This window comes from Hirundo rustica, chromosome 10, assembly GCF_015227805.2.
Source record: "Hirundo rustica isolate bHirRus1 chromosome 10, bHirRus1.pri.v3, whole genome shotgun sequence".
In the NCBI taxonomy this organism is placed as follows: Eukaryota; Metazoa; Chordata; class Aves; order Passeriformes; family Hirundinidae; genus Hirundo; species Hirundo rustica.
Genome location: NC_053459.1, coordinates 14,438,207 through 14,464,105, shown reverse-complemented (window position 1 = coordinate 14,464,105; position 25,899 = coordinate 14,438,207). Strand labels below are relative to the sequence as shown.

The following is a 25,899-nucleotide window of genomic DNA, read 5'->3' as shown; positions in this document are numbered from 1 at the left end:
GACTTTCAGCAAGTTAATAGCTCCAGTCTGTATCTGAGTGCTTTATTGAAACTGCTGTGCCTTCCTCCTTTTTTAATCACCTAAAGGCTGATGCTGCAATACAAAAGACATCCATGTAGCATAATGCAGAAAGAGGCCTGTATGCTCCTGAGACACTGAAGACTGATAATTACCTCTCTTTTTGATTACTGGCTTCCCTGGTAAGTTTTGGTGTTTTTTGCAGATGGCTCTGAACCTTTCTGCTGGAATATTTTTGCACTAGCTTATTGTAGCAGGTTGCTCTGCTGCAGCACTTCTTTCCCCAGGTCTAATCTTGACAACATATTTGCATTTGCACTTTAAAGACATCTAAAGACATTGGATGGCTTTATTCTACTCTGTGGTGCCCTAGCTTCCAGAACCAGGAAACCACTTAAGCTGAGTATTCCAAACCATCTCCTGAGCCACCTGCAGAGACCACTAAAACATACCAGGGATGCCAGGAATCAGAGGAAGGAAATCCCTCCAAGGAGGGAAACTCTACAACCTCCCTGAGCAACCTGTGCCTGAGCTCAGCCACCCTCACAGTAAAGTAACATTTCCTGGTGTTCAGACAGAATCTCCTCATTGGTTTTGTGCCCACTGCCTCCAGACCTGGAGACAGCTGAAAAATCCAGCTCTGCCCACGGATTTGCCCTGTTGTTTCCTAGGTCACTGGGCTAATGCCCCCAGCACATGTGACTTCGAGAGAAAAAACTGTATGAAACATGATAAGACACAAAATAGAGTTCAATAGCTAAGGCAGGAGAGTGATGAGTTTTCACCATGATGCAAAAGAAATTCTCAGGTCTTCCAAAGACCTTTTCTACCCCACTGCTCCTAGATCCTTTTAAACATAAGTTTCCTTCTGCCAGGGGCCCATCTAGATGAGTATTTTGTTGCTGGTAGGGATCAGTACTTCCTATACTGGTGAAAAGTTTAAGAACACTGCCGAGAGCCCTGAATCTCCAGCAATCCAAGGTATTCTTCACAGCCATCACATATTTTGCAAAGAATACTTTTTTCTCTGTTTTAAACTTGCTAATACTCTCCTGGGAAATGTCAGAGATAGTCAAGACAGCGACATCCACCCTCCTCTGAGACTTCTCAGTGGGGCTGTGTTCCAAGGACTCACCTCAATGCCTGAACTCACCTCCTTCTCTCTCTTCTCTGCACATCAACCTTTATGACACTTTCACTCTCTCTAGGACCTGCTTTGCCCCACTATGTGCCTACTCCTAATTAGTTCTCTATTTGCTCTGCTCTGTCACATCACATGAAACTTTGCAGGTCCCTTCCAAACTGCTGTGAGAGGACAGCAGTCACTCAGAACACACCACCCTCCATACAAAATGGATGAAAACCCTCCAGTCCTGGCTCAATCGCTTCATTAAAATATTGCTCCAGGTAAAAATGACTCAACCAATTTTGACAGAGGCCTCACAGCTTGCTTTCCACAGAGCAGGACGGTTCAGTCACACTTTTCATACTGCAACTGCTTTCTCAAATACATCTGCAGGTATTCCAACACTAAAGGTGATGGGATACCCTTAGCAGAAAAGGGACAGACTAACAAAGCTACAGAGGTGCCATTTGTCTGGGCAATGAAGGTGATCTAAAAAAAACCTAAAAAACCATGAAAACATGAAAATAATTGAATAGCAGTACTTCACTAGGAGTGCATATTTCATTTAGCTGAGGTTGAAAAGGGCACGGTCATTGAATTGCTGAAGGCTGAAAACATCCAGAAACACATTTCTCCTTCTCATTTATTCACTGTAATCTAAAGACCAGGTTAAATAAGTCCTTTTTTTCAGTCTGGACAGTTACTTTCTGCTGACTCTGCAACCATACAGTAAAGAACTATTCAGTAGTTTTTATTACCAAAAAACAGAAAACAAACAGAAAGAAAAAATAGAAGGAAAATTACTGGTAGGAATTTTTTAAAAAGGTATTAATCAGGAAATATCATCATTTCAGATGCTTTCAAACCATAAGACTGTAGAAGCGGAAGAAAGAAAATGCAAATTTTTATTGGATTTGTGATTAATCCCCCTATTTACTGAAGGAATTGCTTCTAAATCTTTATTTTTCTCTGAATTTGTGTATTTCAGGAGTCAAAGCTATTGTGTCTGTCATGTATTAAGCTAATACATTAATACATTAGCTGATTTATCTGAATGGGCAACAGTCATGTAAGCCCACTTTTTCAAATACGTAAATCTGGTTTGTGCCCTCAAAATTTTTGTTATGACAGCTTCAGTGTTACAATTTACCTACCAAGCATGCACACTGTACTTGTTATGCAATTACACATTCTGAGTATAGAATCCATCTTTGTCCTATGTGGATTTAGCTTCGTACAGATGACAATGTAGTCCCTCTGAGCTACTCCTCCTTCCTTGCTCCAAACATTTTTCAAAGGAAATGCATTTGAAATGCATATTTGCATTAGAACCACGAGATTAGGGTCATCTGCGATGGCAGTTTTAAAAATTACACTGCAGATTTGAGTGGTGGAAAGAAAGCCAGGAAGCAGCTGTAGCCAGGCTGCACAGAGCTCACCGTGCACCAGCAAACATTGCATCATTGGCTCCATCACTCGAGGACTCTATTTGGATGGTCAAACTCTTAAGCACAGCCATCCATTAGCCCTGGGAAGATTAGACAGACAGATGGCTCCTACAGAGAGATGAGTTAGAAAGATGCAGGGAGGGATATTTTCACCACATGGACGCTGCCAAGTTTTGCACAGCACAAGAGGTGCCCTGAGGTCTAGATCAAAAACTAGTCACCCCAGGATCTTCTGAATAAAAACATTTCCTCAGTTCAGCCAAGAACTTGACCAGAGGAGTAACTGCAGATACAAGATTTCCTGTCGAATTGAGGGTATGCTCCTGTCCCTTACGACTTAGTTACTGTATAAGGCCACTGAACCAGCCCCAGAGATAACCAGCTTGAACGAGATGGATATGAACAGCTGCTGGCTCCCAGCAATGCATGGAAATACAGTGATGGCCACTGCAGCATTCTCTTAGGTGTGTTTTCAGTTAAAGGAAAAAAAAAAAAAAGTGAACAGAGAATCTACACAAGGCCACCAACTTTAAAATTCACTCAGAATGCCTGTCAGCTTTTGCTCATTTCATGAAGGTTTCAATGACTCAAGATTCTAGAGCTGGAGGAGGAAAACTCCATCATTGATAAGTACACCAATGTCCACAGAAACTGTGAAACTGTTAACCATAAAATATTTTACAATTTGAAGTGACACTAATGTGAGCATATCATACCCAAGTATCTGAAGATACGATTGATGACTACAGGCACAAAGAAAGGGGACACTGTCACAGTGAAGATAAATAAAAGGATGTAATGACCTAAGTGCATGCTGCAGACTCTGTTGTGGGGTGTTTGGAAAGATGTACAGGCTCCTTTGAGAGCTTGTGTGTCTGAAGCTTTTGTTGCAGAGCACAGAGCTCTTCACGGCTTCCTCTTGCTGTCCTCAACACACCCACCACCCCTGCTGAGCTTGGCAGTCCTCTGCTGTACAGGGTAATGGTTTAATCTTTCCCAGGGAAGATCCTAGGATGGAGACGAGCTCATAACCCACCACAGACTCCAGTGGGGTCTTACAGCTTGACTGTCTTGCTCACTTCTGTTCTAGAGACTTCCAGTATTCAGTACCTTTAGAGAAAACTTTGAAAAGATCTCCTGACTGTAGAAAAATTCTTTCAGACAGTCTCCAGATTACAAGGAAGAGAGTCCTAAATGATGAGCACAAAACTGAGCTTTTGAAGTCTGTAAATAAAAGGGGAAAGAACTGCAGGGCTGGTGCTTACTTTGAAATCCCATTGAAACCACAGGGAGCTGCAAGTATTTACAGCACCACTGGTAATGAAGTAACTAGGTGTCAGAACAGTGATTTAGCTGAAAAATACGATATCTAGCTTCTGGGTTTGTTCTTTCAGGTGGTGTCAGGCCAATTTATTCCATTTGGAAGTCAGACAGTGATTTCCCTACTTCCCTGCATCATTCCAGCTTGACAAACCTGAAAACCAAGTGCTTCTTTTTACCTTTTTTTTAATAAATAATGGAGTATCCCAAATAGAAGCTGCCCCCAAACACTGCTGAGGTATTGGAACACTTCTTCGGTTGAGCAATGCGGGGAAAATAGGTCAAATAGGGGCAGGATGGCTGAACTCAAGACAGAAACCCAGCTACGTCTGAAGCAATGTCAACCCTGCAAGGCTTCAAGTGTGAGAGGCTCATGTGAGCTCATCCCTTGCACAGCACTAACAACCTGATAGGAAAAGGACATGTGAAGGAGAAAATCTTCTGAGCTAAAGAACAGCACAAAAAAATCTCATGCTGCCATGTAGTCACTCTCTTATCTACCCAAGCTCTTGCACAGTGCCCTTACCACAGCACATCCGAGTGCCTGCCAATCACCAACACGCTTATCTCCACACTGTCTCCCTGGCAGAAAGAGAGGAATCTTATCTCCACCTTATAGGTGAGTAGCTGAGGCAGAGAGATTAACGGCTCGATCTGGTTACCTCAACATAGGTTCCCAGTGCCATCTAAGATGTCCTGGGGCATGCAAGACATGCACAGGGCTGGTAGGTAGGACACAGGTCCTAAGGGAGATCCATGCAATGCCGGCACATTGCAGAGGGTGAGGAATGTCCAGGTTTAGACAACTGAACTGAATCATCAAGTCAAGGCAAAACATTTCTGTGAGAGCAGGGAGCTGAACCCTACAAAATGTCCTAATAGCATCATAGTACATAACTCCCGTCTGCAAAGAGGGACACAACATTTTCTAAAAATGTTGCCTGCAGGCCTGTTTTATTACTAAATAGTAGCACTAAGCTTTGTGTTCCTGAGGTTTCAAAAAAAAAAAGCCCTACTGCTGTCAGGATCCTGTGTATTGTCTCCTGGGCTGAGCATGAACACCCATCCATGTCTTTCAGCCACTATCAAGAAGATCCCTATGGATCTATGTAACATGGAGTTATTCTTTGTCAAACTCAACAAAAGCATTGTCATTCAAGGGGCCAGAATCAGTATCAGAGTGGCATTTCTCCACCAAGCCCACAAGCCCAGACCTCATGCTGAGAGGTGAATGTACTCCACTGTGGCAGTATTTACAGAAAGACACTTTCATTTTAGCTCATGGCAAATCCCTGATGACGATTTAGGAGATCATAATGAGCTTATTGAGGAAGAATGAAAGGATGCTCAAGGTCACAGCTCCTATAAGAGTGCTATCAGTCTTGACATGAACAGCAAATAAGGCTTCCAAACAGCTGCCAAATCAAATATAAGCTATATGCAGAGAAGTCATGTTGGCCTTGCTACAGGCTGGCATTTTGGTGCATCAGGCTGAGGACAGACTTGCAAAACCATTCAAGCAATTTGGACTCTTGGCTCCCCTTTGCAGCAGCTCAGTGCTGGAGGTGGTGGTGAAGCACAGTCTGACAGGCCTGGTTGCTGGAGCAGCTTCCTGCAGCCACGCAGGCATCCCTTCTCTGCCATTTGTACCCTCTGGGCTGGACTGTGGCCATGTGCCTTGCAGATCCACATCTCAGCTGCCACCTGAACAAATAACCCCCGGGGACCCCCCAGGGTCTGATTTCAATCCTTCCTTCTGGCATCCCTCTGAGGATGAAAAACCACGCATCAGAAACAATCTCCAGCCACAACAGGTACCCTCCATTGCATTCACAGCTTCAACAGTGAGCAGAATCTGATCAATGTCTTAATTTACTTAAACCTCACAAAGACTTGAAAGAAGAGAATTATTTTTATGTTATTATTTTTTTATATGTGAAATCTGATTAGAATAATCCTGGCAAGGCAGAGAGTGATAAGCAAATAGAGTAGGTGAAAAAATGCAGTTTTGAAGAAGGAAATTGATTTCCTTCCATCCCTCCAAATTTGAATAATGAACTTTCACAAAGACCTTCTTTACATGAAACTCCTGGAGATGCACTTTGTTAAACTTTTAATAAATTGTATCTCAGGGCTCCTTACAAAAATAGAGATTGATGCATTGTGGAAGTTTGAGATATACACACTTGGAATCCAGAGGGAAACACTTCTATGGGGATGCAAAAATATTTTACAAACCACTTGAAATTAGCCTGTGTCATGCAAGAAGCTGAGGCTATGGGAGCCTGGGTGTTTTGCCATTAAGGAGTTACAAACCAAAGGTAAGTGTGGTCAACAGGCACCTTTCCCTTTTCTACACCTCTCCTTTCTTGTGTAAAAGGTGGATAATTCTTTCCTTTTTCTGGAAACCACTTTGAGCTTTCTGGTAGACAAGCCAGTCTTGCTATTACATCCCAGAAAGACATGATGATTTCCAGTTTCCAAAGCACGCATGATTTCTAATGAATTACCATTTTTACACCAAAATCATCAACCACTATTAACAACGAACATGTCCTGAAAAGTCATACTCCAATGCCTCAAAAAGGAATTGGTCTTTCACACATGCAGTGACATGAGCATGCACCCATTCACTGGACATTACCCAAAGACTGAGCAGGAGTCTCTGGGATGCTGGAATAAATAGACTCATCTCATTTTTCTAATGGATACCATGAATACCAGTTGGTTTGCTCTAGGTGGTGACAGCAGACATTAAAATACATCCCTCAATACCACAGAAACTTTACTGGTGTTTCCACTATTGATTGCCTTGGTACTTGATGCTTTACAGCCATGCTTCCACCACTGAAAAAACCCTATGGAATAGTATTTTCTGTTGAGTCCCACCCAGTGCACCTCCAAGCAAAACCACCAGTGCAGAGCCGTCCCACAGTTCTCATTAAGTCTCTGGTCATGTCAGGATGGAGCGAGATGCCCTGGAGAGGGGATGACACAGTGCATGGCACTATACCAGCACTGTAAAGCACTGCTGAAGTTCTGTGAATTCCAGACAGACGGCCCAGAAATCCACTTGGATGATTTCTAGAACACAACCATGGTCTGAAGAACCAAGTATTTCTGTACAGTCCAAGATGTTTTCTCAGTGGTTGGAGAGCTCACTCTGCTACTGTCTGTTACTGGTGTCTTCCATCTGTCACTGTGAGTGGCACTTAATTGGAGGTGGACACTGAGTTAAATGCACCCACAAGAGCCACCCTTACACTGATCTCAGTGAGAGCAAGGGGATGTAATGGGTGCTCAAAACCTCTGAAAGCAGGGCTTTAAACTATCTGAAAACCCATGCCTGCCTGTGTTATTGCAAACAGTTTTCTTGCAAGACCCGGCTGTTCAGCTCCTGGGGGCATCAGCACTTACCAAGTGTTTCTTTTCAGAGCACTGATTCAATCCTGAGCTTCTCAGGAGCTGCCTCTAATTCTCCACCTGCCATCTTGTGAAGCTGACACTGTAAACAGCCCCAGCTCCTTGGGTGGCTGAAAAAGAGATATCTGTGGAGCCCTGAGCAACTGCACTTGACATATGGTATTAAGATGTGCAAGGGAAAATGGCTGGCAAAGCACGACTCTCCTGTGGTTCTTTTGCCTGCTCCCATTATCCTCAATGATGATTGCTAGGGACATAAATGCTGAGGAGCCAGAAAAGAAATGCAATGGGAAGACAGAGGGAAAAGCAATCCCAGCCTACACAGTGCACAGCTATGAAGACAAACTGACTTGCTCAGACACAAGATACTACACAAACTAGTTGTGCTTCTGCTGATGCACCAGTTCCCTAAATAATCACAGTGATACAAAAGAAAGCTTGTGATTAACACAAAGTATTAGGATCAGGGAGAATAGAAGACCTAATTCAGTCTCCACACATGACCTTGTGCATATCACATCACTCCTCTACGCTCAGTCTCCTTAGCTATGTGATGAAATTTCCCAGTTTGAGTGGAAAATTATCAGACAGCATGGGAGAGCCCAGGAGGAACTCACAGGACATCCACAGACATTTCCTGTGGACAAGATTGTGGTGAGCCTCTATGAAGATAGACAAGAAGGAGGTAAAAAAGACACAGGGGATCTCTAAGGACAGCACAGCCAGTGCTGTTTAGCGACAGCTTCTAAATGTCAAGAGAACCAAGGAGAAGAAGTGTTTTCTCCAGCCAAAATGTCCACAGCAGTAGTTAAGAGGTGAAAGAAGACAGAAGTTATTTTGGACAAGCCAGTGTAACAGCTGTGAGACTTTTTTCCTAAGAACTAGGAGAGCAACAACCAACATTATGGAACCAGACTGCTGCATACATGCACAGCACTCTTCTCTTGAGCTGGCTGGATCCGTGGCAAAGGTCCTTCTTCCAGCAGTGTGCTCTGCCCTCCTGGGAAGGAAGGGGCTCTGTGCAGTCAACTAATGGCCATGGGAATAGACACAGTACAGGAGAGTGGGCTGCAGGGAACAGACAGCAGGCACCAGCTGCAGAGGGTGATGGTTCTCCCTGACACCAAGTACAGTCCAAAGCTCAAAACCCATCAGCTGCCCCAGCTCCACCACCAGGAGTTCTCCAGGCTCGGGAGTAAAGGGGGAAGCACTCTGCAGTGCCCAGGAATCAACTTAGAGCAATATGGGACAATGTGGGGACTCAAGCCACCAGAAACAGGAAAGCAACTTTAAATGCATGTCTGGCATGTGTGCGTGGCCTTTGAACACTGAGTGGCAATACCAAGAACTGCCCTCCTCAACCCCTGCTACCTTCAGATTTCTGCTGTGGGAAGCAACAGCCCAACATGGCCACTGTGCTTGAGGGAATGTCAGAATTAGGCTAAATCTTACTCCTTATCTCACTCTGCACATGCCCAGAAAGTTGGACATTATCTTTATTGGTGCCTCCTCACTCAACAGCCTATGCAAAATTCCTGAGGTTCTATTTTCTTCTATTTCATGCTTACAATGGTCTAGTAGTGGGAGAGAAAAGGCTGTGCAGGAGATTCATACTGATTTCTATCTCAGGGGTTTTAGAAATAAGCAGATAATCTTTGTCCAGCTGCAGTCATTCCTCTGCAGTGTTCCAGAGAGCAGCTGAGAGTCTGTAATGTGTACATCCAACTTCCAAGGGCTGTTATCAATAATGCATTTGATGCAGCCTTCAGCTGCCGACCAAGGAAGTGTCTTATAAAGAGAAGGAAATCCTTTGGTCTTCACAGGAGGAAAGTGGAGAGGAGACAGAAAGACTTACCATCATTGTGCCATGTCTAATTTATGGCAAGAGGTTGTTCTCATCTCAGAAAGATTTTAGGATGGGGCTGGTGCATAGAGAATTAGTGAGCACATTGTGAATACCAAAATAATTCCAGTTTGCTCTAATTCCTTAACTTATAAGGGAGAGCTGCATGAAAGCTCCCAAAGCACAGTTCCTCTGCACCTCAGATACCATGAGTACGTGGGAGGTGGCAGGGCACCCTCATAGTCTCTCTACCGCCTTCTCAATGGCTGAGACATCGAAACACCATATTAACCTGTGACTTACGCCTGTGTGTGAGGGATTTATTGATTTCACAGACGAACGATTAATTTAATGTCATTTAAACCCTTCAGGGCTTGTCAGGCTTTTCCACAGAAGAGCAGTCACCTCCACACAACAATGTATGCAATCCCTAGTTCATCAGCACTGAAGAAGGTCCCTTTATTAATGAAGCAAAAGCTGTTGAGAAGGCCACAGGTGTAAGAATATAGAGTTTGCATCTGCTAAGATAAATCTGCTGGTTTGGGTATGTTGTCCAAAACACACTGATGTGAGAGTAAGAAGTGGATAAGGAACAGAAAAAAGGATGACAGAACCAAGGTGAGCAGCAGAAGCTGTTGGAAAGTGTAACTAAAGAACAGTAGAACTGCTGCAAGCAAATGAAATTAGTCACGAAAGATTAAGCATGTAACCTAATTGCAGGCAGAAAGGTGATGATACACCGTAAAGAGCCTAATGGGTACCAGTCCAACTACCATTATTTGATTCTCCAATCCTGCAAGGAGCCTGAAAACAACTGCTGGTGCAGCAGAGAGTGCTTCACTTCAATTTGATAAGGAAGGGCCAAGCTGCAAGTTCAAATTCTGCTCTGAATCATACTGTCTGGGCTCGGTCTCCAGCAAAGTGAGGATTTTCTCCTCCTATTCATGATACAGAAGAGGCCATGACTTTAGGACTGGAATTCTCAAAATCCCACGGCCACAGCCATTGGGCCACTACACACTTCTCTGAAGGGGTCCTGAGCCCACAGGCTGATGAGAATTACTGACAGCACAGACAGAAATGTGCAAGCACATGTAGTGCCCTGCTTGCTACCCTGCACTGTCACAGCTTCCAGGGAAGGACAAGGACCGGCTGGTGGGACAAATGAGCATTGTACATGTTGGAGCTCAGAATAAGGTTAATGTGTGAAACAATCTGTTCTGCTGGACATTGGTCAAACTAACTGGCTGCAGAGGGTTTGGGATGATTGCTAAACCAACCTGCTCTGCAGAAGGTCCAGGGTGAAGCAAAGCCTCTATTGTGATAATGACTCTCTTGCGTCATCTTTTTGCCCTGAAGAACCAAGGACTTCTGAATGTGCCTGTCCCATGGTGTTGGATGGCAACATCTCAAAAGCCTGTGGGCCCCACCCTAGAACCATTTCAGAGGCAAAAAAAAAAGGATAAAAATGCATGTAACATGTATGTAACAGATGTTACTACAGATGTTAATACAGATATTAATTCATTAAAAGTTTACAAGTTGACTAATATAATTAATGCCCTAGAAATAAACAACCAGCAGATCTGACACACTCAGCCATTTCCCCTTGAGGCTGACATTTTTAGTGTCTCAGGAGGGTTGGGCATATTTTTGAAAAGTCAGTCCCTGTAGCAGTGGCTGTGGTGGGTGAGCAGGACAGGCTCTGCCTCTGCTGCAGGCTGCTTTCCCAGTGCCCTCCAGCCCTGTCACAGGGCCAGCACGCACAGGACACAGCCTTTGCAGTGCTGCTCCGGCACACCTCAGATGCCATGAGGCCAGATGCGAGGACCAGGCAAGGCTCAGGAGGCCCTGGAGCGGATCCAGAGCCGTGTCCTGCCTCCCTGCTCTGCTGCCAGGCTGCCTTTGGGCAATGCTGCTGGCAAGGTGCCCCTGAGCTCCTCCCTGCTCGCACACAGCTCCGGGGCTCCTGGCACAGCCCCGCCGGCCATCCTACGCCTCTGCAGAGCCAAGCACACCGTCAACACACACCACCTCACAACACAGCACAGCAGGGACAGCAGCACACACAGACCCCTTCCACCCCATGCTCCCTTTCAAGGATGGACACACTGCAAGAGAAGATGGGTAGATTTGGAGTCTTCCTTGCAGCATGGAGTGTCTCATTCAGAAAGATGCCAGAAGCAGCGTTTGGAAGAGGCTGGTATTCTCCATAGCCGGCATCCCTGTGACAGGGGTGACCAGGGAACATAGATTCACAAAAGCACCAAGGTGCAATTCTAGCACTTCACTGAAACGTACATGCACGTTTCAGGCCAGGTTCGTAATGCCTGCTGAGTATGTCTACTTCAACAATTTCAGGAGGTTCCTGTGCCAGAAGCCAGCCTTATAGCTTGGGATCCATGGTAACAAAAGTCTATAGCACCTGAACTGAGTTTCCATGATCCAGAGCCCTCAATAAAATTATTTTTGTTTTGCAGATGCTTAGCCAGGACATTACCCTTTGACAGCAAAGCAGAGATAGTTCAGGTTCCCATCCAGGCCTTTCTGCTACAGTACCCTACATTCCACACTGTTTCAGCCAGTCTGTCTTGTAATAGCCCAGGGACTTAGTCTCTCTTCCTTTTCCTTGGAAAACAGCAATACAATTCAATGCTCCTCATTTTTAAAGTTTTCTATCACTTGGTTCCCAGTTATAATTACATGGACATAGTCAGTAAAGTCTTTTCCTTGGATATTTTAGCCTCTCTCCTGCTTCCACCTCCAGACCTGTTAGTCACTGTTTGGCAAAGGCACACCATTTCCTAGTTTCACCCTTTCTGTATTTGAGTTTGGTAATATTAGAAAAGAGATCCAAATCATTTCATTAACACACACCTGACCTCAGTCAAACATATCCTCACTCAAAACTTTTCTTCCTTCTTTTTGTATCAGTGTCCTGGACTCAGGAAGGACAACATTTGTCCTCCTTCCACTACAAAATAAAATGTTAATGATAGTCCCACTGTAACTCTGCATATCCTGAAGTTTTGACTAGGTTTCACTTCTGGAAAACAGATAACAGACAAATTATTTGATAATAATTTATTGTCAAAATAGACACCGGACAAATGGTGTTAAAAACAAGCAAAACAAGCCAGAGAGTTTTAGGAAAAGCCAAATATTAGCCAGGCAGTGGAGAGAGGAGCTCAGTTACCAGCCAGGCCTGGAACCCCCAGCTAGCAAGATGCAAAGAAATGGCAACGAAAGGGACTTCTGCTGCAAATACCTCTCCAGAAGGACATTTTGACAGTTATCTTTTGGGTTTTCCCTGCTGGGATAAATGCTCCACCTGCACATCATCTCTGCTAAACAGGGGCTTCATTGCACACTGTCCCGTCCTCAGTCTAAGCATGGGTTAGAGTTCCCTTCCAAAATCCAACTCAGACATTTATTGCCATTGACTGTTCTGCTTTAACCTCATCGTTTCCTCATCATTACAGCGGTTAATTGATCACACAAAACACAGAGGACAAAAATGGGCAAGCTCTGTGCAATGCCACTGCTGCCTAGCACCTGCCCCAAAGGCTTTGTCTACCTGCTTATCCAGGGTTAGGCCTGTCTGGCCTCAAGGAAATCAGCAAAACAAACCCTTTGCAGGAGATGGCAGCCTCCACTGATTCATCTCTCTGGTTTCTACTCTTGCCTTCACTTCAATTTACAGCAACCCCTCCCTGACGGTGTTTTACCCGCCCTCCACATTTCAAGGGAATCATGTGGGATTAAAATGCTCCACCAAAATCTAAACATTTTGTTCTGATTTTATTAGCAATGATAAGGCAATATAAACCACTCTAAAGTTCTTTGAAAATGGTAATCTGTAATGCTTCTTTAGGGAAGTATCAAAATGAGGTGAATCAGCATCTCAGGAGCATTTTTTCCCAATCTTCTTCCAAAATGAAATTTTAACAAAAGCTCATAATTCACCCCAACACTGACAGACCACTGCTCACAAGGGGAAAGGCCCATTCCTGATCCTCCAGCTGGTGTTAGGTAGACCATTGCATGTTTCTAAATATCCTGTGCAGCTAAGGCTAGGAGAAGAATATTTTTATTGAAACTTACTTATCCTTTATAATTTGTATTATATGTGGCTATAATATATATAGTATATGGCTATCATATAAGACAAGGTAACAGAAGCTAGGAAAGCAGGATTAGGCCCTGCTGTTACTGATTTTTTCCTCTGAAGGTCTCTTGCTTGGACAGCAAAGTCTGATCGAACCCATTCCAGATATGAACTCAAGGTGCACAGCCCCATCCCTCCCTGTGGGAGCTGTACCACGGTGCTGTGCTGGGAAGTTCAGGGAATACAGGTACCTCAACAGGATGCCAGATGAGAAACCTGCCCCCAAAGAGCCACGGAAATGCACGTGTCACTCTCTTCTCCTGACAAGCAGAACAGGGATGGCAGAACCTCACCAGGGGAAAAGGGACCACTTCATCAATGAGAATTGTATTTACAAGTTTCCATGCTACAAAGGATGGTCTGGCCAGGGTGCCTGCCAGGAGTTGTATTCTGCTAACATTTGATGCCAGGCAGGAATCTGTTCCCAGGGGCTGGCTCTTCCCAGGACTGCTGCTTCCTTGATCATTTTTGTTCCCATATTTATGAAAAAGTCAGGGGACAGGAGTAGTTTTTTATCTCCCAGTCAATGCCTTCATCCAGCGAGCCCCTTCAAATGGCCAGTGAAGAAGAGTAGATACTCTGGAGAGAAATTAAAGGCATATTACCTTGTTCTCCTGCTGTCCTTTGCCTTTGGAGACAATTCTCTCTCTCTCCACTGACCTGGCTTCCTAATGAGGCATGTAAACTAGGGAATACCCCCAACAAGTGTGCTTTCTTGCAAGGTTTGCAAAATGTCCAGGATAACTGCCTGGCCTATGTGTACTTCTGACCAAATCAACTAGTACCACTGGAGATCAAACAGGAATTAAAGAAATGGCATTGGCAGGAGCAGGTTTAACACCCCAAGCCTATTACGGGACAGAATGCAGCATTATTGATTCCAGCCCCTGACCTTGGAGTGATGCAAACAGGAGTGCATCAACCCTAGAGGAGTTGTAGCAAAATAGTTACAGTATTGCAAGCAGATTAAAAATACAGTTAATATACATACTTCCCCAGATGCTTGTTCATTATTATTCAAGACATGTTTATTATGCAAAATGATAAAGCAGAAAAAAAGAAGAGGAAAAGAAAATGCAAAGACACACTGAGGTTTTGGCATGACTGGGGTTTTCTCAATGCTGCTTAGAATTTTTTTTTTTTTTTTTTTTTTTTTTTTTTTTATTTTAAATAATCATTCCCTTATTAGCAGAAATCTTTGAAGTGATTCAGGCTCTAATTTCAGCATTTCAAACTCACAGGCTTATACTGAAAAACCATAGTGAGCTCTTGTAAGCGACCCATTTTTTTTTCCTGTATTCTCTAACTCTGCTAGGGTTTTCCTACGTCTTCCCAATAAATTATGTATCACAATTTGCCATTTCAAAAATAATTAGAACTCCAAGTTAAACAACAAGGAATATCTGAGAGCAATACACTTTAGAAGAGAAGTGTTTTGCACCTGGGGCAAAACCAATCCCAGCCGCAATGCCACTGAATTATGCATATCATCATATTGAGAGATGCACTTTCAGTGTACCTGGAGTGATTGGGTGGACATGTGGAGACTCTACAGCCCCATGATGAAGATCTGCTCCAGGAGTACCAGGTTTGCCCCCGAGGCAAAATACTTCACAGGCACTCCCTTTTCCATGCCCCTGTGAGTTGTTGCAGGAATAATAGAGGGAAAGCTGGGAACTGAGGGGAGGGACTTCACAAAGAAAGGTTGCACAGAAGTGGTAACTAATTTGGTGGTGGAACTATTAACTCCAGCCAGACAGGAGAGCATGTTCTGAGTCTTTCCCCATTACAATTCGGCAGTAAACTCACTGGAGCGGGACAGACCTCTTTATTCCATGTTTCTGAATCCTGTGCAACAACCAGCCCGTGGTCTCAGCTTCTTCCCAAGCGCTGACGCACTACAGCCCTTAATAAGTTACACCCACAGCCTTTCACTCATTCCGCGCATTTTTACTTTGGCATCAAATGCTAACAGTAGATCTTCAGGAGAGTCATGCTCCTGCCCAGAACAGGTGCTGACTGAAAACTCTGTGAATTTACAGCTGCTGTACATTACCAGAAATCAAAAGGGAACACACCAATGACTCCACAAGCTTGCTATGCAGACAGTGGCTTGTATCCTACTTTCTGCAAAGCAAGATACCTCCAACCAAAGCATGATTTTCTTGTCTACTTATCACCTAATTCCCACATCAGCCTCAGGGACAGCAATAACCTAGTCTGGGGGAAACAAAATCAGTTATCTAGTGTGAGTAAACAATGCAAAAGTCCCAAACAGCTGCTTCCCAAACAAAGAAGGTTTAGCATATCATAAATGTAGGCCTCTAAAGCTGGCTAGGAATATATAGTTGGTTTCAATTCATCAACCCAGCCTGACACTATGTCTGCCTGAACAGACGAGGTAGGGATGAGGAAACTCATTACTGAAGTTAGTGATGTGGCTGAGCCATCGGAAGGTCTCACAAGTTTCTACGAAGTGCTTTCTCACCATGTTTGGCTTTAGAGGACCTTACTCAGCCCTACTTTTGTGCTAATCAACATAAGGAAGACTTTTTCCAGGGGCTGGTTATTCTAAGCTCATTCATTCAAGAGCCCATTGGCCTAAACTCAGAAGGAGCTGGCACAAGCCATCGCTAAGTCCAGGCTGATAACAGCATCTAGTTTGATCCAGGGCAGAGTATGTCAGCCAAGACCTCAGCTGTCACATGGAGATTAAACATCTCCAAAAAAAAACCATAAAACAAAACAAAAACACACCCACAGTGATGACATGTTCAGTTACAGCATCATTCTGCATTCAAGAGGAGGGAAAAAAACCTCAACCCAAAATCAAAACCAAACAAACGAACAGAAGAAAAAACATTACCCTGGACAATTTTATCTGAAACCATTCCTGGTCTTGAGGGTATTCTAGGAAGTCCTTACAGGGCTTCCACACAGCATGGAAGGCAGCCAAGCAATTCATTTATCAACTGGCTCATGTGAGTGAACAATATCTGTGGGGAATATTGACCCATTTTTTTCTGAAAAAAACTCACCACATCCCCCAAAAAAGGCTAGTGAAAAAAAAACAGGTACATACACAGAGAGAACAAAGCTGTAGTTTAGTGTCTGCTGAGTAAAGAGCAGGGATGATGCGTCCCTTGGTGTGGTGAGTAATGAGGTCCAGGCAGCATGGCCTGGGGACCTTCTCCCCTCAAGGAAACCTGCAGCATCCAAAAGAGACTGCTTGAACAGGCTGAGCACTTCTCAGACATATCCAGTTCTTTCATGTCATCCAGATCTCATCCCTTGTCCTTTATGATGAGCTTGACCCACACTCCCAGCTCCTAACACACTTTATCCACAAATTTTCTATTTTCTTGCCTTGGGGTTTGCTCCCAAGTACAGTGAATTCATTGATTTACTGCTGTAAGACAAAGACAGAGTCACCAGTCATCACAAGAAAAGTATCCAAAAAGGTCCATCACCCTGGAGCAGGGTATTACCCATTTACTGCAAGCAGAAACATTGGATCACATTGATAAAATGAACAGTTTCACTCTTACTAGCTCAGACACAGCTCAATGCCATCAAGCTGTGGCATGTAATGAGGTTCACTTCATTAACCACCGGCCATCACAGTGCATCCTTCCCCATCAGCCTTCCCTGATTACCCTTCCTACTCAAGACAGGCACACTTGTTGGAAATAAGCAGGCCCATTAAACCACCCTCACTTGAATACATGTGTGATCTCGTGCCTTTTAGGATATCATGTCTCACTACTACTAGAGAGAGAGATTTTTTCTCTGCATCTCCTCTAGTCTCTCAGCTGTCAAACATCATTTTTCCAACTCTCTATTTCTTCTTTTTCCCAAGGCTCACACCTTTCCCTCCCCTGCACAATTTGTTCAGAAAATGATAACCACCCATTGGTCCAAGAGGACCCTGTTGACTGGCTGTGGCTCTGTGACATATTCTGATTCCCTGCAATCCTCATTTACAGGACACTGATGGTACAAGGAGCCTCAGCACTGGGGCAGAACCATGTTCTGCACTGCACAAACAGGGCAAAGCATCAGTCCTGAGCCCCTGACAATAATTCAGTACCACACCATGTTTGGTATTACCTTTAGTGCTCTGATAGCTTTACAAAAAGAGGAAGTTTTCATTGTTAGTAAACCAATTTAATTTATTTAGAAGCAGTCAATTATGTTTACTGGGCTATGAAAGAACAGGAAGCGTCTGGCATCCACAGAGATCCAGATTGATCTCTCTGTCTCCTCCTGACAAGCAGCCAGTTTTGAGACCTATCCTGCCAGGCATACTAACATATCCACTTGCTTTCTACCCTGACCTGCTAGGGAGACAGAGTCTTGTTACATCTCAAGAGAAAAGGGGAAACCCCAATCATGGGTGTGGTATAAAACTGACCAGGAACAAAGATGGAAGAAAAAAAGTTAGGAAAAATTGCAGAGGGTAACTCAAACTGCTGTCTTTTCAGTGGTCCCATCTCCATGCTCACATACACTTTTGAAGCAAAATAAGTGCCCAGACAAGAGCAGAATTACTGCACTGTAAATTTACATGAAGGCGATGAGATTAGAATCTGGCTATGCACTGTAAAGCTATCATAACTACAGAAATGAGAAGTGTATTATTAACAATCACTTTTTACTATGTAGAACTAGAACAAAGTTATTTGAAGCATAAAAAATCTGGCAAAGAGCTGCCATATTTAATAAATCACCGAATCAATTATTCACTGTGAAAATCAATTACTTAGTTTAAATGAGAATCTTATGAATAACCTCATGCCCTTTCATGCCATCTAAGAAAGTTATAAGGGAATTAGCTGGCAAAAATTGCCACACTTATCTTTTATGTGCATTAAAGAGACCACACAAATACAGGGAATTTCTGCCAACAGAATAGTCCAGAACCCTTTTAAGAGAGTCAGGGTATTGCTGTGGATTTACACTGAAGTCAAAAGCAGAATATGACCCAATGGGCACCACCTGTGATCAGGTATCTGGGTGCAATTCAGAAGCAACCCCATTGAGTCCGTGCCATTTCACAAATGACAAATCAGCATATGACCAGCCAACTCTATGCAAACGCCTCAACAACGTGACCTACATCAAGTATGTACTTAAAGGAACAGAAAATATATCTTCACAGGTCAGGAAATACTGCCACGAATCTCTGTGGAGACACTTTAAAGTGAATATTGCATGGCCTTAAAGCAGCTCCCACCACTCCTGCTTTTAAAGGTTTGCTGATACGTGACTGTTTTCAGAAAAAGCTGGAAGTCCCAGAACAGTCTACTTCCTCCCACCTACAAAACCAAGGCAATCCAGGAGCCCAAGAGAGCAAAGTACTTACTGAGCTGTAGAGATACCCCTCAGCGTTCATGGCAACGTACAGACCTGCCTTCACCCCTTGGATTGCCACCACGCGAAGACCCACAGGAATTAGATTGAAAAGGGCTGTGGAAGGAAAAGAAAAGCAAATGTTATGGACACATCACCCTACATGGCCACTGCTGCTTTTGCCCCTGGGCCAGCCCACCCCACTCCTGCTTCTTCACAACAGAGACTACACTAGGATCAAGCATCCTGCTTCCAGCTACATGGAAGGACTGCGGCCATGGAGCTGATGGTGAAAGGAAATTTTAAAAAGTACTGAGTCTGGGTGCCTCCCAAATGCCTTAACACACCCATCAGTCTGTCTGACCACTGCATTTGCAATGCCAAGGGCTCATCCGTGCTCCCAAGCAAGAGCATCATGATGGCTTTCTGAGGGACACCTGAGCCAGGGCAACTGCCCATATACAGACTTTGCCTGTACCACAGGCAAACAGCACAACTCAGTTTAGTTCACCCTGAAACACACGAAAGCCTAGTCACACTTTCCTGCATTTGCCATATGCTAAGAGTACACAGACAGTAACCATGGGCAGAAGAATGCAAATTCACTTGACTGTGTGTTCACCCATGTGATCCTAGGCTGTGAAGGGAATGAAGAAACTCAAGAAGAGATAGCGCTCCACTCCGGGACGTCAGCACTGCTCCCCATTCAGGATCAGCCCTGGAGAGGACTGGAGAGGACGAGATCTTCTATTATTCAGTTTTACTGCAGTCTTATTGATTAAAGCATTGTAACTACTTCCTCTCAGTTAATTACTTTATTGCTTGATTCCCACCCAACAGACCCTGTATCTCATTGAAAGACTCTTCCCATGAGTACATACATTAAAGTACTGTCAGGCTTTTGCCACATTTCTTACAGCATGGGCTCAAAGAAGAGGCTGTTATCAGTACTGATAGACTGAGCGTTGAAGCATTAGCATTGCTTTGTTTCTACTGAGTTTTATAGGATGAGAGTATTTAGATGTTGCAGGATCCCTTGTGTTTCAGCTTACAAAGGGCAACTAGAACTCAAGTCAGGAAGCTGAAAATATGGAAAGACGGGCACAGGGTCAGGCAGAAATATAAGCACAAACACAGTGGAAATACTTCACTCAAGGTCTCTTCCCACACAAAAGCCTTGAAACAAGAATATGCAATGCCACTTTGCTCAGGACATCTACCAGGTGTCTTGGCTGAGCTGGTTTGAGGGTTGCCCCCAAAAGAGGATCCCTAAATTCTGGTGCTCATGAATGTAATTTTTCCTTCACTTAATTCCTAAAGAAGACTGGATGACTCCCTTCAATGAGCAGCCTAAAATGGAAATACCTCAAGTCTAGTGAAAAAACCCTACTCTCAATCTCAGCCCCTTCTAGTGCTTTTAAGCACCATATTCAGTAAAACATCAAAGCATGTGCTGAAGTCTTAGCAAATCCAGTGCCTGTATGAGCGTGTTTGGGGGAGAATGTCAATTGATGTATATGGAAAATGCAGTCTAGGTTTGGTATTAGTCTGTACATAACTGAAGTCAAGGACAATGCTATTCTGGTATTGTCCCTAGATGAGACAAACACATCCCAGATAACTACTCAGCATTAGAAGTGTTGCCTATCCCTTTCTCCCTACCATACAAGTCTAAAACCTTCTGCAATTAACAAGTCTATAAGCAATTCCCCTTCCCTATTTCTTCCTCCTACTGAAAAATGGAGCATATTACTGCTAATAATGAAACAAAATGGGCATCATCATTCATTTCCTACAGCCAATTTGTCTTGCATAGAAAACTTGTGACAGACCATCCAAAGCATTCATTAGGCAGCAAGGTGATAACACCCAGAATTAGTGGCTGAGAAGTTCCACTTGGAAGTACCCACCTGTTTCCAAATCTCTTTCCACCTCTACATGCAAAGGGAGCAAAGGAGCAATCCTATTGTGCTGTGCTAGAGTAGGAAGACCACTGCCAGTTCCCAAACTCTCTGGGATCCTGTTGCACCCACAATCATGGCAGAGCATCTCCTACTCAAATGCAGGAGGGTAGGCAAGCATAAGGACACAAAGCTGACAGAGGTAACTGGCAGCCAAAAGAAGCTTTAGGAAGCAAATATCTTCCTCTATTAAAAAAAGCAGCAGTTTGGGTCAATCAATTTTGTAAATTCCCAGAGTTATGTCTGCATGCAAATCTAGAAATACCTTTGTATAAGTTAATGCCTTTTACTATCATGCTTCTAAATAAATATTTCATATTTAGAACAGATATAAAGCTTATAAGCTTCATAGTAAGAATGTAAAAATAGGGGGAAACTCCTCAATCAACCTCAAAAGCAAGATGTCTCATTTTTTGTTCAGGAAAAAAAAAAAAAAACCCAATTCATTTGAAACAGCAGATTTGAAAATGGGAAAGAGGACTAGCTGGAGTAGAATAGAACTGGACACTGGCTGTGCTGATGTGAAAAAGAAAATTTAAAAAATGCTTTTAAAACTGTTTCTCTACTGAAAGTGGCACATATTCTATGCCATCTGCAGCTTCATGGAAGGGACAAGATCTTTTACCTCATGGGCAAAAGAGAAAATACTTGGAGAAATTGAATATTTGTTCCCCTTTTCTTTCATTACACCTTACCGTCTTCAACCAGTGCTATTTACACCTGACCCTGTAACTTCTAGCACACTACAGTCCTAAAGTCATGAGTATATTGTCACTGTTATGGTAATCTATCAGCTAAATTCTAAATGCATGTTTCCCTATGGGTCTAAGTTATCTACAGAAATGGAAGAGTGAGGAGAAAAAACAAAGAACTAATGGAGGATGTAATAGGCCAGAGCAGCTTCAGTGCATGAGGTGGTGAGAATTAAGATCCTGAGGGGGGTGAGGAAGGCTGCTGAAATGATTAAGAGGTTCTGGTGCAACACATAATGAAAGAAGAAACAGAGGGAACTGCATTTGCTTAACTCAAAGAAGGGAAAGCCACAGAGAGATTCTTCTCAGAGGAACACAATGAAAGGACAAGATGCACTAGACCAAAGATTCAAATAGAAATGAGGACTGGATACAAAGAAAATTCTCTACAAGGAGAATAGTGCAGCACTGGAACCCAAGAGGTTATGAGAGGTTATGGAATAGCTCATTCCTAGAAATGTTTGAAAGAACTCAACAAGTCTCTGTACAGCTGAAGATAACCCAAGTGGGATGCTGGAATGCAAGCCTCCTTAATCTTTTGGTGTTTCTGGCTGGAAAGCCCCAAAAAATATCCTAGATATGCTGGGCTGTTTCTATCTTTCCAGTTCACTTATTATTTCTGTGCTGTCCATTTGCCAAAGCTTTTCAGAGGTTCAGCAGGATGACGTGGGCAGACAAGGAAGTCCACTTGCTCTTATGAAGGGGCATTACCCTGCTCAGCCCAGAGGAGAGCAGTAATAATGCAAGCACTGATAGCAACAGGGAGCCCTGAAAGGCCATTTGAGATCACTGGAGCTGGAAGGAAAATATACTGCCCCAAGCTGGGGCTCATACATCACAGGAGGAACACAAACAGGGGGCCTCATACACCATGAAAATGCACTCCAGTGGGAAGAAAACTCCTCACATATCCCAGTGCCAGCAGCCAGAGAATGTGCCCCCTTGCTTACATTGAGAAGGCATGTCTCTAACGGCATGGCAGAAGGAACAGATGTCCCAAGTGCTGGCTCCTGGGAAGCTGGCTGGACGCCCATTCAAATGCCATTAGAACTTGGCTTCTGGGTTTTTCTTTTTCTTTAAGTGAGAGGAGGTGGAAAATAAATGCCATCAGCTTCAAGAACACACATAAAATGGGCAACAGATAATTAATTTAAAATTTGCTTAAATATTAGCAGTTCCTCTTGTATAAATAACTGAGTTTTTATTAGAACTTTTAATTGCATCAGATATATCTGAGGGACAGGGCATGTCTCATTTCAAACATTTTTTTTTGCCAGAGTAAACCAACCTAATGTATTGCATGAAAATTATGCATCCTTTCACAACATTAATTTGAATAATCAGTGAGGGGATACAGAACACAAAGCAATCTATGGAACACGGTGTTCACCAGCTGTTTAGTTGTACCAAGACGACTCCTGCGTGGAGAATAGATGGTCATCTAGGGTGGGAAGGATCCTCCTCTGGCCCTCAGGAGTGCCCTTCCCTGCTGTGGATGCAAGTTAAGCAACCCCTCTTCAGGGATGGGAAAATGTTATTTATCTAGTCTTTGATGAGTTTTGCTCTTGCACGCACTTCTGACTGGCTGGTCAGGAATCTTCTGGAGAGTACTTCAAAATGGAAAACAGCAGCAAAGCAAATCTGTAAGCTGTTTACTTGGACAAGAAACTTTGGACTTTCTTCTGGTCAAAAATTGAGATTTTTGGAGAAAATAAAAAAGAAAAAAAGACAGTTGCCTTTATTTTGGTACTTCCAGAGTGAAAACTGTGATTTTGTTTTGAAGCTGTAACTGGAAGCTTCACATACTCTAAAATGTTCGTTCAAACTGAAGATTTATGGACAAGACCATGTGGTAAAAGTTATATAAAACTGAATAAAGCACAGTCCTAATTTAATTTTCAGGAGCCAAGTATTATCAGACTGGATTCTTTCCCTCTTTTGAGATCCCCTGAGATCAGAAGATGGGAAATTCTTTGGCTTCGATCTTCTCTCAAAATCTTGCCTAAACTTTCCAGCATAGCCCCTGACTTTGAGCCAGTGGCTTGGCACACTTCAGTGAGATGCCTCCTGTCCCACCAAGCTGCCGAGGCAGGGCTGCCATCTCACCAGATAAATTTACACTCTAGAAGTGTACTTCAGACCATCTACTTCAGGTTACAAAGACTGGGTGGAAGCAGCTCTCAAGTACTCAACACCTGCTCAGACTCATCTCTGGGGAGATACACAAATCATAGCTCTTTGGGCAATTGGGGCCCAACCTCAGCCCCAACTCAGGACGTTCCCCTGCAACCCCTGAGTGTGCAGCAGCTTCTTTCATCTCCCCTGCCAGTCTGAAATATTGCAGAACTGCTCTTACATTTATCTGCTCTTTGCCTAAATTCATTCCTGCTCCCATTTAAGCCCATTACTTTGTTGTTCAGTCCTCCGTGATAGATGAGGGCAATGAATCCCTGTCATCTCTAGCATCGCTTCCCATGTTTTTGACAAATAGGCCTCCAATGGGATTTTCTGCAGCTTAAGAACACCCCAGGTCCTCCTTTAAAAAAAGCAGCTAATACAAACCACTGAACTCACCCCACGTGCATGTGTTTGAGAGTATCTCAAGGCCAGACTCTTCTCGAAGGAGAACTCCTGAGTCTCTGAGAGTAGAAGTGTATGTGTGTGTATAAGTCCACAGATTCCCCTGCTCCACACATAAATCAGAAATTTTCTTACTGCAATTTGCAGTATTTAGTTTGTTCAATATCATGCATGAAAAAGAACTAAAACCTGACATTTGCGTTTGATACAGGGCACGTTTCTGGCAGGTGCAGCCTCTTAGGTCACTCCACAAGAGCTTTGCCGGCCACCTGCAATTTCAGTCACCATCTTCCCACACCTCCCCTGTCCTGTATGGACCTCCAGCCCCAGAACACACCATGCTCCTTCTACAGCACCATGCAGATTCCTGGGGATGGGGTAAACACCAGGGATGTGGGGTTGCAGTCACCTTGCACCCCTGTCCAAGTGCACCTTCACAGGACAATGTCAATGTCCTGCTACATGTGTTGCACCCCATAGCTGCCCCCAGCTGCAGCCCAGGCCCTGCCTTCATGGAGGAATGCCACCTTCAATCCAGCTAGGAGCTGTTTTGAATTACACCAAAATTTGTCTGCAAATCAAGCAGGCTCCTTCTTTTCCAAAGTACATGAAGTTTGCTTCCACCAACCCTACCACACAGATGAACTTTTGTTCACCTCTAATAACTGGGAAATCAAATTCCAAGCTGGCCAGGTTAAATACCCCCTTAGCAGTGGTACAGGGAGCTCCAAACCAACACAGACAAGAAAAAGCAAGACCTGAGTCCTACTCTGTTGATGCAATTTGTCGCAGCAAGGATCTGAACTTAGCTGCCCACTCAGGGATGCCACACTGATGCCTATGAAATGCAGAGATGCTGCAGAAAATACTGTTTTTTAACCTTTTGAAGAGCTTTGGCATTGACAAAACCACTTCCTCTTCAAAAGTAAGATTGACTACTGCTTTGCATGCATTTAAACCAGTATGGCTCCTGCACACGGCCATCGTTTTTAAACTGTGTGGCTCTGCTGCCCTTTGCTGTCCAGCACAAACCCAACCCTTTTCAACATGGTTTTGGAAGATGACCTCCTTTGACAAGGTCATTTGATACCCTCAGCCTTTATACCAGCCTCAAAGCACGAGACTTCAGTGAACAGCTGCTTCTCTCCAGCCCAGAAATTCCTGATGCTTGCTGAATTTTTGAGGCTAAAATAGTGAAAACGCTTTTCTCTTCTTCTCCTTGCAGAGAGAATTCCCCGTATCCTTTACCCACGTGGCATGTGTATAAATATAATCTCCTTTCTCTTCTGGCAGCAATTCAAATCATGGGTTTTATTCTCCACCCCACCCAGATGGCAGTTACAGAATCGGGGCAGGAGGGAAGAAGATCGGAGAGGAAACATATGAAATTATGCTGGCAAGATTTAAAGGGGACAGAGAGATAGAAAAAACTGTGCAGAAAACAGCTGTCTTCCTCCTAATTTGATCTTTTCAAAAATGAAGCTGTACAAGTGAGACCCACTAGGTGATGCATTTGATTGTAATTGGGTTGCAAAACAGGCTAATTTTTCTTACTGTAGTCACTGTTTTCGTCCTTGGTCCCATCAATTGTACCATCTGGGTGCATCTGCAGGAAGTATTCCTGCTGGCTGAATAACCTTGTCACAATTCCTTTCAGCTGGGGTTCTGCAAAATAAAAATAATAATTATTACCAGACATATCATGTAGCACAAGACTCAATTTGCTTGTCCCCCATTAAGCGCTGAGTAAATGCAGAAGTGCTTGGCAGGTAAGACTGCTTTCAGTGATTCCTTTCAAGCATGATTGTAAAATACTCAAATATAACACACAGAAATACAGGCAAATACAATTGAGATTAGATGAGCAGGTAAATGAAATGCATACTTGGTGCAGTAGAAACACATTAT

General features: G+C 43.6%; 1 protein-coding gene across 3 annotated transcripts in view; it reads right to left on the bottom strand.

Annotated features, from left to right (window-relative positions):
- The window catches only part of FGF12 (fibroblast growth factor 12), a 217,179-nt gene that overhangs the window by 51,194 nt on the left and 140,086 nt on the right, over window positions 1-25,899 (bottom strand). For all 3 annotated transcript variants that reach the window (XM_040074661.2, XM_040074660.2, XM_040074659.2), the window contains exons 2-3: window positions 25,546-25,656; window positions 18,712-18,815 (exon numbers count right to left, since the gene is read on the bottom strand). In XM_040074661.2, coding sequence (XP_039930595.1) covers window positions 18,712-18,815; window positions 25,546-25,656 — 215 coding nt within the window. The remainder of the gene's footprint in view (window positions 1-18,711; window positions 18,816-25,545; window positions 25,657-25,899) is intronic.